General features: G+C 47.5%; 1 protein-coding gene across 14 annotated transcripts in view; it reads right to left on the minus strand.

The window, feature by feature from the left end:
• LOC102446721 (SRSF protein kinase 3-like) overlaps positions 1–17,920 on the minus strand; it is an 82,704-nt gene that overhangs the window by 32,897 nt on the left and 31,887 nt on the right. For all 14 annotated transcript variants that reach the window (XM_075916674.1, XM_075916683.1, XM_075916682.1 and 11 more), the window contains 2 exons: positions 12,887–13,049; positions 549–631 (listed from right to left, as the gene is read on the minus strand). In XM_075916674.1, the coding sequence (XP_075772789.1) occupies positions 549–631; positions 12,887–13,049 (246 nt within the window). The remainder of the gene's footprint in view (positions 1–548; positions 632–12,886; positions 13,050–17,920) is intronic.

A 17,920-nucleotide genomic window follows, 5' to 3' on the forward strand; every position in this document is an offset into this window, starting at 1 on the left:
CCGTGCATGCGGCGCGCACACACACACACACACACACACACACACACACACACCTTATTCGCATGCACTTGAGCAATTACTCGAAGAAGAACGTCTTGGTTCTGACCATCCTGCAGCCCAGTGGGATGAAGGAGGCTGCCCATGCAGCCCCTTCGCTAGCCTGGGCTGCCCACCTCTGCCGTGGCTGGTGCACGCTGAATGCACATACCCAATCTTATGCAAGGCACACAGGTCAACACACTGAGCCCCACCAACAGTCTCTTCATGCTCAGACACTCCTGCCAGACTGACCGTGTCTGGCATTTTGAGCTGCAGACACTAATTGTGTGCACACACACTCTTGTGCAAAGCATGCAACATGGCTCAGAGTCCAGAGTTCAGCCTGGAGCTAGGAGGGCAGAAGGCCACACACATTGCAAGTAGAAAGCAAAGCCCCTTTCACAGTCCCTAGTGCAATGCAACTTCTCAGGAGATGGGCAAACGCTAAAAGAGTCGGAAAAGAGGGGACAGGCTCCTGCATCATGGGGTGAGAGGTGGACCTGACTCACAGTCCAGCAAGCACTGCCCAGGTCAGCAATTTTCACTCCCATTTTCATTATACTGCAACGAGCTGACTGACTGGCAAGAATTCCTGCATGAAAAACCCAGAGAAATCAACTTGAATTCACAACTTCACTAGACACTAAAAATCACAGTATTCAGACAGACCCTGGATTTATGGCTTATTGCAACCAGGCTGGTGCCCTATGCAGCCCAGCACTGGTCCCCCCCATGGCACAGCAGCTATTCCATGGGCCACGGGGGGAGGCTGCAGAGGTCCAGGAGAATTGGCAGCCCTGGAGTCAGGCAGGAAGGGAGGCTCATGGGCAGCCTCAGGGCATCAGGTGGGAGGCGCAGGGGCAGCAAGTGGTGCAATCACAGGCTAGGGAACTCAAAGGACCCGTGAGCAGCTGCACAGCTGGCAGGAGACAAACGGCACGTTGAAGGGGAAACTCGTTTCTCTCCGATGGCAGTGGTGAGCGGGACTGAGTGCACCTTATGGTGCTAGATGGTGGTTGCTAGGGGCTGCCAGAGCTGGCACAGCACTGAGCCCTTGGGTGGGTGGGGTGACAACCAGGGGATGGGGGCTGCCGGAGCCCATACGCAACACATGACTGCATAGGGCACCATGACTTTTGGGACAATTTAGCAGCAGCTTGGGCCAGAGCCCTGGCTCCCTTTGAATTACTGATGGAGCACTAGAGCGCTGCTCTGCACAGCTCTAAGGGCTGGGGGTTGGCTTCATCATCAGGAGCTATTGCAGCTGCAACAATCTGCACTGAAAGCCCTGTTAATCCTCGACAAAACCCCAGCCATCCAATTATCCTTCACCACATGCACCCTGGCATCACAGTGGTGCTTCTGTCCCCGCCCCCCAACACCACCCCATTGCTGCAACCCATGCACCAGGGGGAAATTGCATCCTACAAGGTCTCCTATCTCAGGGGTGCATTTGCTCACGCCCTCAAGGCAACTGAGAAGCAGGTGGACAACTTTGAAGGGAATTCTGGAACACTTATTATGCAATTAACACCATTGGTGAGGCACAGAATGAGGTGAACGGTTTTTGAAAAAAATTCTGTCCTGACTTTGTGTCTGATTTCCAAGGATTCAGACACTGCTACAGAGGTGACCCAAGCACTTGCAGAGACAGGTAACAAACTTAACTTAGATGTTGCATCAGAGGCTGATGAGGAGTTGCTGGCATCCCATTGTGAGGAATTAACTAATGAGGATCTCAATGAATTGGAAAAAGCAGGTGACAGAGGAAGAAGACGATGTGCCCACTACTGAGACTTCTGCTCGTGAAGCCTTGACAAAGAGTTGCTGAGGCATTTCAATATTTGTAAGTTGCCATATCTTTCTTTGAGGAACATGACACCAAAACTGAACATCATGCATCTGTGAATAGGAGCATCCCCAGTACCGCTGCTCCAAAGAAATTTACAAGGAGAAAAGTAGAACATCTGTTGAAACTTCCTTGGACACTTTCTTTTAAGACTGCAGAGAAACCTGTAGCCGAGACTTTAGAGGAGCCCCCTGCCAAGAGCCCTTCAAAAAGTTCTGTAAAGTCAAAGCATGTGTGATTTATATGTTTACTTGCATACACTTTGCCAAATACACACACTGATGTTGCTACATTAGTCTTTATAATTTGTTTATTACAAAAAAAAATCTGGGTTATTATGGTGAAAATAGTGTAACAAGCCTCGGTTCAGGAATCAGTGCCCACCTTCTCACAGAATCCTAGAAACCCAGAATTCTAGAAATGGATTGGAAATCGAGAGAGCATCAAGTCCAGTCCCCTGCCCTCATGGCAGGACCAAGCACCATCTAGATCATCCCTGATAGACATCGATCTAACCTGCTCTTAAGGATCTCCAGTGATGGAGATTCTACAATCTCCCAGGTAATTTATTCCAGTTTTTAACCACTCTGACAGGAAGTTTTTCCTGATGGCCCAACCTAAACCTTCCTTGCTGCAATTTAAGCCCATCACGTCCCCCTGTCAGTCTTAAGAACATAAGAATGGACATGCTGAGTCAGACCAAAGGTCCATCTAGCCCAGTGTCCTGTCTTCCAACAGTGGCCAATGCCAGATACCCCAAAGGGAGGAATCACAACAGGTAATCCTCACGTGATTCCTCCCCCGGCACCCACTTCCAGAGAAACAGACGCTAGGAACACCATTTCTACCCATACTGGCTAATAGCCATTGATGGACCTAACCTCCATTAATCAATTTCTCTCTTTTTTGAACCCTGTTAAAGTTCTAGCCTTCACCGCATCCTCTGGCAAAGAGTTCCACAGGTTGACTCTGCACTGAGTGAAGAAAAACTTCCTTTTGTTTGCTTTAAACCTGCTGCCTGTTAATTTTGCTTGGTGACCCCAAGTTCTTTTATTGTGAGAATAAGTAAATAACTTTTTCTTATTCACTTTCTCCACACCACTCATGATTTTACAGACATCTATCATATGCCCCTCAGTCTCCCCTTTTCTAAGCTGAAAAGTCCACTTTTTTTAATCTCTCTTCAGATAGGACCCATTCCAAACCCCTAATCATTTAAGTTGCCCTTTTCTGAACCTTTTCCAATGCCAATATTTATTTTTTTAGATGAGGTGACCACATCTATATGTAGTATTCAAGATGTAGGTGTATCATGGTTTTATATAGAGGCAGTAAGATATTTTCTGTTTTATTCTCTATCCCCTTTTTTAATGGCTCCTAACATTCTGTTTGCTTTTTTCACTACTGCTGCACACAGAATGGATGTTTTCAGAGAACTGTCCACAATGACTCCAAGATCTCTCTCTTGAGTAGCTATAGTCAAATGAGTCCCAATCATATGGTACATATAGTTGGGATTATGTTTTCCAAAGTGCATTACTTTACATTTATCAACATTAAATTTCATTTGCCAGTTTCTTGCCCAATCACTTAGCTTGGTGAGATCTTTTTGAAGCTCTTCACAGTCTGCTTTGGTCTTAACTATCTTGAGCAGTTTGGTATCATCTGCAAATTTTGCCACCTCACTGTTTACTCCTTTTGCTAGGTCATTTATAAATAAGTTGAATAGGATGGGTCTCAGGACAGACCCTTGGGGGACCCCACTAACTAGTTACCGCTCTCCACGTGGAAAACTTACCATTTATTCCTACCCTTTGTTTCCTGTCTTTTAACCAGTTATCAGTCCATGAAAGGATCTTCCCTCTTATCCCATGACAACTTACTTTACTTAAGAGCCTTTGGTGAGGGACCTTGTCAAAAGCTTTCTGGAAATCTAGAGTATACTACATCCACGGGACCCCCCTTGTCCACATATCTTTGACCCCCTCAAAGAACTCTCGCAGATTAGTAAAGCATGATTTCCCTTTACAGAAACTATGTTGACTTCCCCCCAACAAATTATATTCATCCATGTGTCTGACAATTTTATCCTTTATTATAGTTTCAACTAAGTTGTAACAGCGGTAGAGGTAGTTGATGTCTCCCCAGTGCTGGGCTCCAGCACCACAGACAGTGCAGCACCAGAGACCCCAGCGCCGGGGGTGATGGGAAGTAACGGAAGCTCCCGCCCGTTAAGAGCTGCCAATGGCCGGGCAGACGGTCACACCCTGGAGCAACTCAGAGGCAGGGAGAAGGGAAATCAGTCGGTCAGAAGGAGAGGACAGTTATTGTCCTTCCAGAACATGGTGATTCCCCCTTTGAGGCAGCCGGGGTCAACCCCAAAGCCTCCACCTCCAGAGAGAGGAAGGTGAGCCTGTTGCCAGGTGGTGGCCCTGAGCAGCAGGGTCAGCGGCTGCCTCCTCAGCGGAGGTGGGGATGGACGGAGCATTTTCCACAGAAACTACCCCATTCACAGATCCCGGGAGGGAGGTGGTTACCCCTCCCACAACAGCTGCGGTCACCTCAACTGCCCCATGGCGCTGTGAAGCATCCAGGGGCTCAGAGGGAGGGATGGCTCCAGCATCCACCCTCATAGGTGCAGGGAGGTTGTCCTCCCACTCAGTGGGCAGGGTGGAATGCTGGGCACGTTTGCAGTGACTCCCCGTGACAAGCTCCTAGCTCTTGGAGGAAGAGTGCTGGGCCCGAATGGGGGAAGAGCCAGGGGATAAGGGTAGCGGTGGGAGGGCGAGGGAAGATGGGGGCCAGACAATAGGTGCAAGGGAGACCTCCCCCTGAGGTAGGCCCCTTCCGAGTCCCGTCGCTGACTCCGCTGCCCTCTCCTCCGCGGGCTCGGCCTTGCCGCTTTTGGTGGTGGCAGCAGCACCCATGCGCTCGTCTGGGCCCTGCAGAGCCTGAGCGGGACTGACAACGGTCATGGTTGGAGGAGGAGCAACCCCAGAGTCCAGACCATCAGGTCCACTGGCAATGGTGGGGCCGGTGCACTCCCGGGCTCCTCTCTGAGCCGGGCCAGGGGGCAGTCCCTTTGGACGTGACCATCGCTCGACAGAGAAAACACCGGGCCTCCCCCATGGTGTAGTACACCCGGTACAGGGCCCCTTGATGGGGCACCAGAAATGACCCTTCTAGGGCTTCTCCACCACATACTGCTGGCAGTAGTTGGATTTATACCTGCCGGCTAAAGGAAAGGACGTGGAGGAGGGTAGGGTCCTTGCAGCCCAAAGGAAGGGACTTAGGACTAACAAAGGGCTCCCCAGGGTGGAGAGGAAAGGCAGTAGGGTGGCATTGGGGAGGAAAGGAGGGAAAAACCACCTATACGCCCAGGTCCTCCAAAGGCTTGAGGGGAACGTGGACTTCCCCCACTACCAAACCCCTCTCCACCACTTTCTGGGTGGCAGCCTCGGACGCCAGAAAGAATACCACCTTCCCAAACATCCTAGAGGCTGCCACCACGTGTGCCAAGGCCTGCACATAGGTCTCCATTTGGGGCAAGGCCGACACATGGAGACAACGCACCCCGTGCCTCCTGGTCAGGGTGGGAAAGTGGCTGCAGCTGCCGGAGATGGAATTCCGGGAGGCAGCTTGGGAGGAGGCAGGCGGGGGGTGGGAGGGTGGTGGCTACCTGGGCGTATGACCTGGGGGCTAGGACACCATCACCCCAGAGCTGGTGGAAGGAACAGGGGAGCAGAAAGGAGGGGCCGCAGCCGGGGAGTGAGCCCTCGCCACAGGAGGTTTTGCCTTCTGGGCAGGGCTCTTGCCCTTTTTGGTCCCCTGGCCCTTCAGGGGGGCCTTCTTAATGGTGACTGGAGGCGCTGCAGCAGGAGCGGTCGAGGCCCCAGGGTCCCCTTCCGCGTCTACCATCTCCACTGTAATGACAGGGGCAGGACTGGATTACCCAATAGGCAGACTAAGCACGTGCTTAGGGCACCAGCATTAGACACAGCTGGGGAAAGGGAACCCATGTGCCCACAGGTGCCTGAGCAGCAGGCCCACAGCACCTGCTGCAGGGCCCAGCAGAGCAGAGGAGGGGCGGGGTGGCGAGCAGTGGGGCCAAGAATGGAGCAAGGCCCCTGCAGCAACTGGGCTTGGGGAGGGAGCAGCAGCAGCAAGCAGGGGCAGGAGAATCAGGGGGAGGGGAACCACCCCCAGCACCCCACAAGACCCGCACTAGCCCCCACCCAGGGGTCTTGATGGAAAGGCCCCTTAATTCCCCCCCCAACACAGGGCAGGCTGTGGGGAGAGAGAACCCCAGGGGCTGCCCTAAAGCAGCCCCCTTACCGCCTCTGCCTCAGGGAAAGCAGCAGCAGGAATGGTGGAGTTCAGGCCTTCTTCACTTCAGGGAGAGCAACGGCAGGAGGACTGGTGGAGTTGACGCCACAGCAACAAAGAAAGGGTCACAGACACCCACCGAAAGGAGTAAGTGGGATCTTTCCTCCTCCCCTACCCAGAGCCCCACCCACCCCTGCACACTCAACAGCAAGCTGAGGTAATGGGGGGGAGATGACGCCACTTGCAAGAAAGGCAGGTGGAAAAATGAGAAGCTTGGCCCAAAATAACAAGTGTAGCGGAGGCCTGCCTTCCTTCCTGCCCACCACAACAGCCTCCACAAAGGAGAGGAGGAATGCAGGAGAAAATGCAGCACCCCAAAAGCAGGGAGCTACTGAGGCCTCATGCTAGGCAGATACGCAGGGCGTTGGGTTTGCAGTTTTATGTTCCCAGTATAGGCTGCCAGAGACTGCTGCTCAGCAGTTCAACACCTGAAGCCCCTATGTCATCAGCCTGAAGGGAAGGTTAATCAGAACACCTGAGGCCAGTTAAGACTGACAAGTGCACCACAACTAATCCTACCTCAGGCAAGGCAGGGGGAAGGAGTGGTGGGACAGACTAGAGGAGAAGTGAAGAACAGAGCAGCCTAGCACACGAGACTGACCTTAGGTAGCCTGCAACAAAGCCTGACCCAAGGCATTGGGAGGAGGTACTCAGGAGAGGTTGGGGAAGTGGCCCAGGGAGGGGCCGCTGTTCCGTGGGGCAAGAGCCAAGCCGCGCAACCCACTCAGGTCTATTCCCCCCACCCCCATTGGGCTGTTGGCTAGAACCTGGAGAAAGTGAATGGGATTAGGTTTCCCGCCAACCTCCTCCTGTCTGCTGGGCTGCCTGCAAGAAACAGGGAGAAAGTAGGAATAAGAAATCCTCCAGAAAAGGCTTTATTTTCCGGAGAATAACATCTAGACTGGCGCTTTTCTCCGGCTTTTCTCCAAGCCGGAAAAAAGCGGCAGCCATGTAAATGCAAATCCCCTGCGGAATTTGCAATTGCGATGTGCTACATTAGCATCTCTTTTCCGGAAGGGATGCCAGTGTAGACACAGCCTATGACATTATGGTCACTATTTCCAAGCGATCCAGTTATATTTACCTCTTGGACCAGATCCTGCACTCCACTTAGGACTAAATCAAGAATAGCCTCTTCCCTTGTGGGTTCCAGAACACCAGCTGCTCCGAGAAGCAGTCATTTAACCTATCAAGAAATTTTATGTCTGCATCGTGTCCTGAGGTGACATGTACCCAGTCAATATGGGGATAGCTGAAATCCCCCACTATTATTGAGTTTTTTAATTTGATAGCCTCTCTAATCTCCCTTCCCATTTCATAGTTACTATCACTGTCCAGATCAGGTGGTCGATAATATATGTCTAGTACTATACTCTTATTACTGGAGGATGGAATTACTATCCATAGAGGCTACATCTATGGCATGATTTTCTGCAAATGCTTTTAATGGAAAAGTTTTCAGTTAAAAGCATTTGCGGAAAAGAGCATCTAGATTGGCACGGACGCTTCTCCACAAAAGCACTTTTTGCAGAAAAGCATCCGTGCCAATCTAGATGCGCTTTTGCGCAAAACAAATCTGAGCTATCTACACTGGCCCTTTTGCACAAAAGGACTTTTGCCCGAATGGGAGCAGCACAGTATTTCCGCAAGAAACACTGATTTCTTACATGAGATCGGCAGTGTTCTTGCGGAAATTCAAGTGGCCAGTGTCGACAGCTGGCAAGTTTTTCTGAAAAAGCAATTGCTTTTGCAGAAAAACTTGCCAGTCTATAGACAGCCAGAGAGTCTATGGAACATTTTGGCTCATTTAAGATTTTTACTTTATTTGATGCTGCATTTTCTTTCACGTATAGTGCCACTCCCCCACCAGTACGACCTGCTCTGTCCTTCCGATATATTTCATACCCTGGTATAACTGTGTCCCATTGATTGTCCTCATTCCACCAAGTTTCCATGATGCCTGTTATATCAATATCCTCCTTTAAAACTAGGTACTCTAGTTCATCCATTTTACTATTTAGACTTCTAGCATTTGCATATAAGCACTTTAATAATTTGTCACTATTTATTGGTCTGCCATTTCCTGATGTTAAACTCTTTTTCATTTGATTGTGTCTCATTTGATCTGACTCATACTTCCATCCTCTCCTCCTGACTAGAACATAGAGCATCTCTATTAATAGAACCTCCCCTAATAGATGTCTCTGTCTGATCCACGGGCTTCTCCACATCTGTCAGCTTTCCCCCAGTCCTTAGTTTAAAAACTGTTCTACGACCTTTTCAATGTTAAGTGCCAACAATCTGGTTCCATTTTGGTTTAGAAGGAGCCAATCCTTCCTGTATAGGCTCCCGTATCCCAAAAGTTTCCCCAGTTCCTAATAAATCTACACCCCTTCTTCCCTACACCATCGTCTCATCCATTCATTGAGACTCTGAAGCTCTGGCTGCCTATCTGGCCCTATGCGTGGAACTGGAAGCATGTCAGAGAATGCTACTATAAAGGTCCTGGATTTCAATCTCTTTCCTAGCAGCCTAAATTTGGCCTGCGGAACCTCTCTCCTACCCTTCCCCATGTCATTGGTATCTACATGTACCACGACCACTGGCTCCTCCGCAGCACTACACATAAGACTATCTAGATGTTTCGAGAGATCCGCAACCTTTGCATAAGGGAGGCAAGTCACCATACGGTTCTCCTGGTCATCACAAACCCAGCTCTCTATGTTTCTAATGGTCAAATCCCCCATTACTAACACCTGGCTTTTCCTAAAGAGTGGTGTTCCCGCCCCCGGAGATGTATCCTCAGTGCGAGAGGGTACAACAACATCCTCTGGAGGAGGCTCCCAACTACGGGATTGTTTCCTTCTGCTCCAGTTGAATCTTCTCCTTCCCTGAGCCTTTCATCCTCCTTAACAGTACAGGGGCTGTCTGATTGGAGGTGGGACAATTCTACAGTGTCCCGGAAAGCCTCATCTACTTACTTCTCGGCCTTCCTTAGCTCCTCCAATTCAGCCACCCTGGCCTCCAAAGCTCATACACGGTCTCTGAGGGCCAGGAGCATCTTGCACCAAATGCACACATACGCCACCTGTCCATAGGGCAGGTAATCAGACATGCTACACTGAGTGCAATAAACAGGATAGTCCCCGCTCTGCTGCTAAGCTTCTGCCTGCATTCTCTCCTACAGCTACTTAGGTTATTGAGAGGGTTTGTATTTAAATCAGGAAGTTTTGTTTTTATTTTAGTTTAAAAGTTTTAAAGAATGGCAAGAGTACCTCAACCCCTTCCAACTCCCTCTCAAAACTCCCTGTTAGCTGCCCCTGGTTGCTTACTCATGGGCTTTATAAAGCCCTGGCCTTCCTGATAGCCCCGTCCCCTGGCTAAGGCTCAACCAATGAACAGAGTCTAGATTTCAAATCCTCCTTAAGAAGCTCACAGCTTCCAACTACCAGCCAAAGCACAGGGCCCTTCAAACAAACAGCTCAGCACTCAAATCTCCAAACAAACAGACAGACAAACACAAACTCAGCCCACAGTTTATTTCAGGCAACTAGCAATCAACTCCAAAACACAAACACAAACTTATTTCAAGGGTCCTGTATTTCCTCCTTCTTCTCCTGGAGAACTCCCTCTCGAAACTCCCTAGTAGCTTCTCTTTTCTAAACTAAATAAGCCCAGTTATTCCAGTCTTCCCTCATAGGTCTTCAAGACTTTTAATAATTTTTGTTGCTCTGCTCTGGACCTTCTCCATAACTTTATTGAAATGTGGAGCCCAGAATTGAATACAGTATTCCTGTTGAGGCCTAATCAATGCAGAGTAGAGCGGAAGAATGACTTCTCGTGTTTTGCTCACCACACTCCTGTCATTGCAGCCCAAAATCATGTTTGGGTTTTTTTGCAACAGTGGTGATTGGTGATTTATATTTACTTTGTGGTCCACTATGACCCCATGAGCCCTTTCTGCAGTACTCCTTCCTAGACAGTTGCTTCCCATTCCTTATGTGCGAAACTGATTGTTCCTTCCTAAATGGAGCAGTTTGCATGTGTCCTTAGTGAATTTCATCCTATTTACCTCAGACCATTTCTCCAGTTTGTCCAGATCATTTTGAAGTATGACTCTATCCTCCAAAGCACTTGTAACCTCTCCCAGCTTGGTATCATCTGCAAACTTAATAAGCGTACTCTCTATGCCAATATCTAAATAATTGATGAAGATATTGAACAGAACTAGTTCCAAAACTCATCCCTGTGGAACTCCACTTGTTATGCCCTTCCTGCAGGACTGTGAACCATTGAGGATTACTCTCTGAGAGCAGTTATCCAAACATTATGCACCCAACTTATAGTAGCCCCATCTACGTTGTATTTCCCTAGTTTAATGATAAGAAGGTCATGTGAGTTGGTATCAAATGCCTTACTAAAGTCTAATTATAGCACATCTGCTGCTTTCCCCTATCCACATAACTTGTTAGCCTATCAAAGAAAGCTATCAGATTGGTTTGACATAGTTTATTCTCGACACAAATGTGCTGTTTGCTACTTATCTCATTATTATTTTCCAGATGTTTGCAGATGGATTCCTCAATTATTTGCTCCATTAATCTTTTCTGGCACAGAAGTTAAGCTGACTGGTCTGTAGTTTCCTGCATTGTTCTTATTTCCCTTTTTATAAATGGACACTAGATTTGCCTTTTCTAGTATTCTGGAATTTCTCGCATCTTCCATGACTTTTCAAATATGACAGCTAATGGCTCAGATCTCCTCAACCAACACCTTGAGTATTCTAGGATGCATTTTATCAGGCCCAGGTGACTTCAAGATATCTAATTTTTCTAAGTAATTTTCTAAGTAATTAGGCATCCACCAACTTTCTTGATGAAAACCATCACAAAGAAGTAGTTAAGCACCTCTGTCATTTCCACATTTTCTGTTATTGTTTTTTCATCTTCACTGAACAATGAACTTACCCTGTCCTTGGTCTTTCTTTTGCTTCTAATATATTTGTAGAATATTTTCTTCTTACTCTAGCTAGATTAAGATCCTTTTGTGCCTTCACTTTTCTAATTTTTCTGCTACAGACTTGTGTTATTTATTTATATTAATCATTTATACTTTGACCCAGTTTCTACTGTTTATAGGACTCTTATTTAAAGATCATTCAAGATTTCTTGGTTAAGCAGGGTGGTCTCTTGCCGTACTTCCTGTCTTTCATACACAGTGGAATGGTGTGCTCTTGTGCCTTTAATAATGTCCCTTTGAAAAACTGCCAGCTCTCTTTAATTGTTTTCCTCTTAGTCTTGCTTCCCATGGGGCCTTACCAACCAGCTCCCTTAGTTTACTAGTTTCTGCCTTCTTGAAATTAACTGTCTTTATTTTACTGTTCTCTCTTCTACCATTCCTTTGAACCATGAACTCTGCCATTTCATGGTTACTTTCACCCACGCTGCCTTCCACTTTCAAATTCTCAACCAGTTCCTCCCTATTTTCTAAAATCAAACCGAGAACAACTTCTGCTCTAGTAGCTTTCTCCAGCTTCTGAAGTAAAAAAATTGCCTCCAATGCAGTCCAAGAACATGTTGGATAATCTGTGCCCTGCTCTTGGTTTCCCAACAGATGTTTAGGTGGTTAAAATCCTCCATCACCACTAAGTTCTGTGCTTTGGATGATTTTGTTAGTTGTTTTAAAAAAAGCCTCATTCACCTCTTCTTCCTGGTTAGGTGCTCTATAATAGACCCCTAACATGATATTACCTAGGTATTATACCACTGATTCCAATAGGAAAAGCAGTTTTAATTTAAAACATTTTGACTTACAACACAGTTCTAAGGAACACATTATAGTGTAAGGCTATAAGTGCTCAGAAGCAATGGAAATGTATCAGCAAAGTCTCATTTTCCAGTTGTTCCTACACACACATCAATCTGCAGCAGCGTTTCTATGCACAAACAAACCTAGACTGGGGCATGAGTGGTTGGTATATGAGTAGGGCTCGCCCAAATTCACGGTCAAGTTTGGTCAATTTCACAATCAGAATTTTTACAATGGTAAATTTCATTATTTCAGCTATTTAAATATGAAATTTCTCAGTGTTGTAATTGTAGGGGTCCTGACCCACAAAGGAGTTGTGTGGAGGTCGCAAGGTTATTGCATGGAAGGTGAGGTATTGCTACTCTCACTTCTGCGCTGCTGCCTGCAGAGTTGGGCCCTTAGTCAGCAGCTGCCATTCTCTGGCCACCCAGCTCTGAAAGCAGCAGCATAAAAGGCAACATGGGTATTGTGTTGCCATCCTTACCTCTGTGCTGCCTTCAGAGTTGGGCACCCGGCCAACATTACAACCACTATTCTCCAGCCGCCCAACTCGGAAGGCAGTGCAGAAGTAAGAAAGCAATGCCGTGACCCTCCTAAAATAAGCTCGTGATCCCCCTGCAGCTCCCTTTTGGATCAGGACCCCCAATGAGACGGCACGAATTTCTCCAGGGAGGGCAAGAATTTCTGCTGGTGTCTCTTTACCCTTGACATGAAGTCTCCATAGGAAGACGTTGGAAGGCAGTCAGCAGGAGGAGTCCCACTTCCCGTACTAAACTCTGCCAAGCTTTTCCCTTTCCAGCGTACCTGGTTTCTTTAGACCCAGATCTGTGCTCCGGCTCCAGGCAACTGTCTCATGCAGAAGCTTCTGGAGGCTCTCCTCATCCACCCGCAGCAAGATGTTCTCTGGCTTGATGTCTGCGTGGATAATCCGGCAGCTGCCGTGCAGGAACTGCAGCCCTGCCAGGACCTGAGGGAACCAGAGACAGTGAATTACACCAAGAATAGTGCAGAGACCATCCCAAGGAGCAGTTTCAGATGATGTCACAAGAGCAGGAGCGGCCTGAGGCCAGCTGCAGCAGCTGGTGCCCCAGGCATAAGGCACGATCAGCGCCCCACCTGCATGGCCGTCAATGGCCGTGACATAATCACAGGGCGCCTGGGTGCCCCATGATATCATCATCGGGCGCCTGGGCTGGCAGCGCCCTAGGTAACTGCCTAGTATGCCTAGGCTCACAGGCTGCCCCTGCACAGGAGAGAAGCCAATGTAACAGACTTGGTGTCTCAGAAAGATTCTGATGTCTATGGAGAACATAAGAACGGCCATACTGGGTCAGACCAAAGGCCCATCCAGTCCAGTGTCCTGTCTGCCCACAGTGGCCAATGCCAGGTGTCCCAGAGGGAGTGAATTGAACAGGTAATAATCAAGCGATCTCTCTCCTGCCATCCATCTCCACCCTCTGACAAACAGAGGCTAGGGACACCGTTCTTACCCATACAGGCTAATAGCCAGGGCTTGCCAAGTGGCGGTGAGCCCTGCTCGCCAGCTGCATGGTTCTGTGCTCTGCGCATATCGTTCTGCACTGGCTCTTCTGGGGTGTAATCTACTTACCACGGGAGAGTAGATTACATTATTTATCGAGCACTGCTAATAGCCATTAACAGATATAACCTCCATGAATTTATCTAGTGTGCTTTTATAGTCTTAACCTTTACAACCTCCTCAGGCAAGGAGTTCCACAGGTTGACTATGCGCTGTGTGAAGAACTTCCTTTTATTTGTTTTAAACCTGTTGTCCATAAGTTTCATTTGGTGGCCCCTAGTTCTTATATTATGGGAACAAGTAAATAACTTTTCCTTATTCACTTTCTCCACACTACTCATGATTTTATATCATATACCCCCTCAGTCTCCTCTTTTTCAAGCTGAAAAGTCCCAGTCTCTTTAATCTCTCCTCATATGGGATCCGTTCCAAACCTCTAATCACTTTAGTTGCCCTTCTCTGAACCTTTTCTAATGCCAGTATATCTTTTTTTGAGGTGAGGAGACCACATCTGTACGTAGTATTCAAGATGTGGGCGTATCATGGATTTATATAAGGGCAATAAGATATTCTCCGTCTTATTCTCCATCCCTTTTTAGTGATCCCTAACATCCTGTTTGCTTTTTGACTGCTGCTGGACACTGCGTGGATGTCTTCAGAGAACTATCCACGATGACTCCAAGATCTCTTTCCTGATTAGCTGTAGTTAAATTAGCCCCCATCATATTATATGTATAGTTGGGGTTATTTTTTCCAAAGTGCATTACTTTACATTTATCCACATTAAATTTCATTTGCCATTTTGTTACCCAGTCTGGTGAGATCTTTTTGAAGTTCTTAACAGTCTGCTTTGGTCTTAACTATCTTGAGCAGTTTAGTATAGTCTGCAAAGTTTGCCACCTCACTGTTTACCTCTTTCTCCAGATCATTTATGAATACATTTAATAGGATTGGTCCTAGGACTGACCCTTGGGAACACCACTAATTACGCCTCTCCATTCTGAAAATTTACCATTGATTCCTACCCTTTGTTTCCTGTCTTTTAACCAGTTCTCAATCCACGAAAGGATCTTCCCCCTTATCCCATGACAACTTAATTTATGTAAGAGCCTTTGGTGAGGGACCTTGTCAAAGGCTTTCTGGAAATCTAAGTACATTATATCTACTGGATCCCCCTTGACCACATGTTTGTTGACCCCTTCAGAGAACTCTAATAGATTAGTAAGACATGATTTCCCTTTACAGAAACCATGTTAACTTTTGACCAACAAATTATGTTCTTCTATGTGTCTGACAACCATAGAACCATAGAGATGGAAGAGACCTCACAAGGTCATCAAGTCCAGCCCCCTGCCCTAGCCTGGACCAATTCCAACTAAGTCAACCCAGCCAGGGCTTTGTCAAGCTGAGAATTAAAAATCTCTAGGGATGGAAACTCAACTACTTCCCTAGGTAACCCATTCCAGTGCTTCATTACCCTCCTAGTGAAATAGTTTTTCCTAATATCCAACCTGGACCTCTCCCACCACAACTTGAGACCATTGCTCCTTGTTCTGCCATTCGTCACTACTGAGAACAGCCTCTCTCCATTCTCTTTGGAACCTCCCTTCAAGAAGTTGAAGGCTGCTCTCAAATCCCCCCTCACTCTTCGCTTCTGCAGACTAAACAGACCCAACTCCCTCAGCCTCTCCTCATAGGTCATGTGCTCCAGCCCCCTAATCATTTTGGTTGCCCTCCGCTGGACCCTCTCCAATGCGTCCACATCCTTTCTGTAGTCGGGGGGACAGGGACGGACCAGAACTGGACACAATACTCCAAATGTAGCCTCACCAGAGCCAAATAAAGGGAAATAATCACTTCTCTGGATCTGCTGGCAATGCTCCTCCTAATGCACCATAATATGTCATTAGCCTTCTTGGCTACAAGGGCACACTGCTGACTCATATCCAGCTTCTCATCCATTGTAATCCTGACAGACAGCGTCCACCCTGAGAAGCCCTCAGAGCCTCTCTGGTCCTTCCCACCCGGGGCTCGTGCCCCATTCCTCCCTCACGTCCTTCCACTTACCCCTCCCTAGCCCCCCTTCCTGATGTCAAATACAAGACACGTATGTTCAAAAACAGAAACTGGGCTTATTGAACAAAACGGGGGGGAGGGGATGAACCTCCCTTCAGGAAGTTGAAGGCTGCTATCAAATCCCCCTAGGTCCTTTTCTGCAGAACTACTACTTAGCTGGTTGGTCCCCAGCCTGTAACAATGCTTGGATTCTTCCATCCCAAGTGCAGGACTCTGCACTTGTCCTTGTTGAACCTCATTAGATTTCTTGTGGCCCAATCCTCCAATTTATCTAAGTCACTCTGGACCCTATCTCTGCCCTCGAGTGTATCTACCTCTCCCCCTAGCTTAGTGTCATTGGCAAACTTACTGAGGGTGCAATCCATCCCCTTATTCAGGTCATTAATGAAGATATTGAACAAAACCGGTCTTAGAACCGAACCTTGGGGCTAGAAATCGACCACCATCCTGACATTGAGCCGTTGATCACTACCTGCTGTGCCCAACCTTCTAGCCAGCTTTCTATCCATCTTACAGTCCATTTATCCAATCCACATTCCCTTAACTTGCTGGCAAGAATATTGTGGGAGACCATATCAAAAGCCTTGCTAAAGTCAAGGCATATCACATCCACTGACTTTCCCATGTCCACAGAGCCAGTTACATCATCACAGAAGCTAATCAGAATGGTCAGGCATGACTTGCGCCCTTTGTGAATCCATGATGACTATTCTTCATCACTTTCCCCTCTTCCAAGTGCCTCAAAATGGATTCCTTAAGGATCCCTTCCATGATTTTTCTGGGACCGAAGTAAGACTGACTGGCCTATAGTTCCCTGGATTGTCCTTCTTTCCTTTTTTGAAGATGGGCACTACATTTGCCTTTTTCCAATCATCCGGGATCTCCCCCGATCTCTACGACTTTTCAAAGATAATGGCCAAAGGCTCCTCAATGACATTTGCCAACTCCCTCAGTACCCTCCGATGCATTAAGTCCGGACCCATGGATTTGTGTATGTTCAGCTTTTCTAAATAGTTCCTAACCTGTTCTTTACCCACCAAGGGCTGTCCATCTTCATCCTATATTGCATCACTTAGCGCATTAGTCTGGGAGCTGACCTTGTCCGTGAAGACTGAGGCAAAGAAAGCATTTTTTACATCAGCTTTCCACACAGTATCTGTCACTAGGTTACCTCCTTCATCTAGTAGGGGCCCCACACCCTCTCTGATGACCTTCTTCTTGCTAACATGCCTGTAGAAACCTTTCTTGTTATCCTTCACATACTTAGCCAGTCGCAATTCCAATTGCACTTTCACTTTCCTGATAACCCCCCAGCATTCTCGAGCTATACATTTATAGCTCTCCCTGGTCATTTCTCTAAGTTTCCACTTTTTGTAAGCTCCCTTTTTGTGCTTAAGTTCACCAAGGATTTCCCCTGTAAGCCAATCCGGTGTCCTACCATGTTTGCTTCTCTTGCTACGCATCGGGATGGTTTCTTTCTGTACCTTCAATAAGGCTTCTTTAAAATACTGCTAGCTGTCCTGGACTCCTTTCCCCTTCATGTTAGCATCCCAGGGGATTCTGCCCATCAGGTCTCTGAGGGAGTCAAAGTCTGCTTTTCTGAAGGCCAGGGTGTGTATTTTACTACTCTCTTTCCTTGGTCAGGATCCTGAAATCTACCATCTCATGATCACTGCTTCCGAGGTTGTTACCCATCTCTACTTCCCCTATTAGTTCCTCCCTGTTTGTGAGCAGAAGGTCAAGCTGCGCATGGCCCTGGTCAGTTCCTTCAGCACTTGTACCAAGAAGTTATCCCCAACATTCTCCAAAAACTTCCTGGATTGCCTGTGTACTGCCGTATTGGTCTCCCAACAGATGTCAGGGTGATTAAAGTCCCCCACAAGAACCAGGGCCTGCGATCTGGAAGCTTCTCTCAGTTGTCCGAAGAAAGCCTCCTCTACGTCATCCACCTGATTCGGTGGCCTGTAGTAGACACCAGCCACAACATCACTGCTGTTGTTTGCACCTCTAAACTTAACCCATAGACTCTCAACAGGCTTTTCTCCCTCTGTAGACTGGAGTTCTGAGCAATTACAATGCTCTCATATATAGTGGGCCAGACCCACTTCCTCAGATCAAACAATGGAAGAAAATAGTCACAACCATATATACCAAAGGATACAATTTAAAATTGTATTTTAAATTGTATCCTTTGGTATATATGGTTGTGACTATTTTCTTCC

The sequence above is a fragment of the Pelodiscus sinensis genome, unplaced genomic scaffold (genome assembly GCF_049634645.1).
Source record: "Pelodiscus sinensis isolate JC-2024 unplaced genomic scaffold, ASM4963464v1 ctg69, whole genome shotgun sequence".
Taxonomy (NCBI): Eukaryota; Metazoa; Chordata; order Testudines; family Trionychidae; genus Pelodiscus; species Pelodiscus sinensis.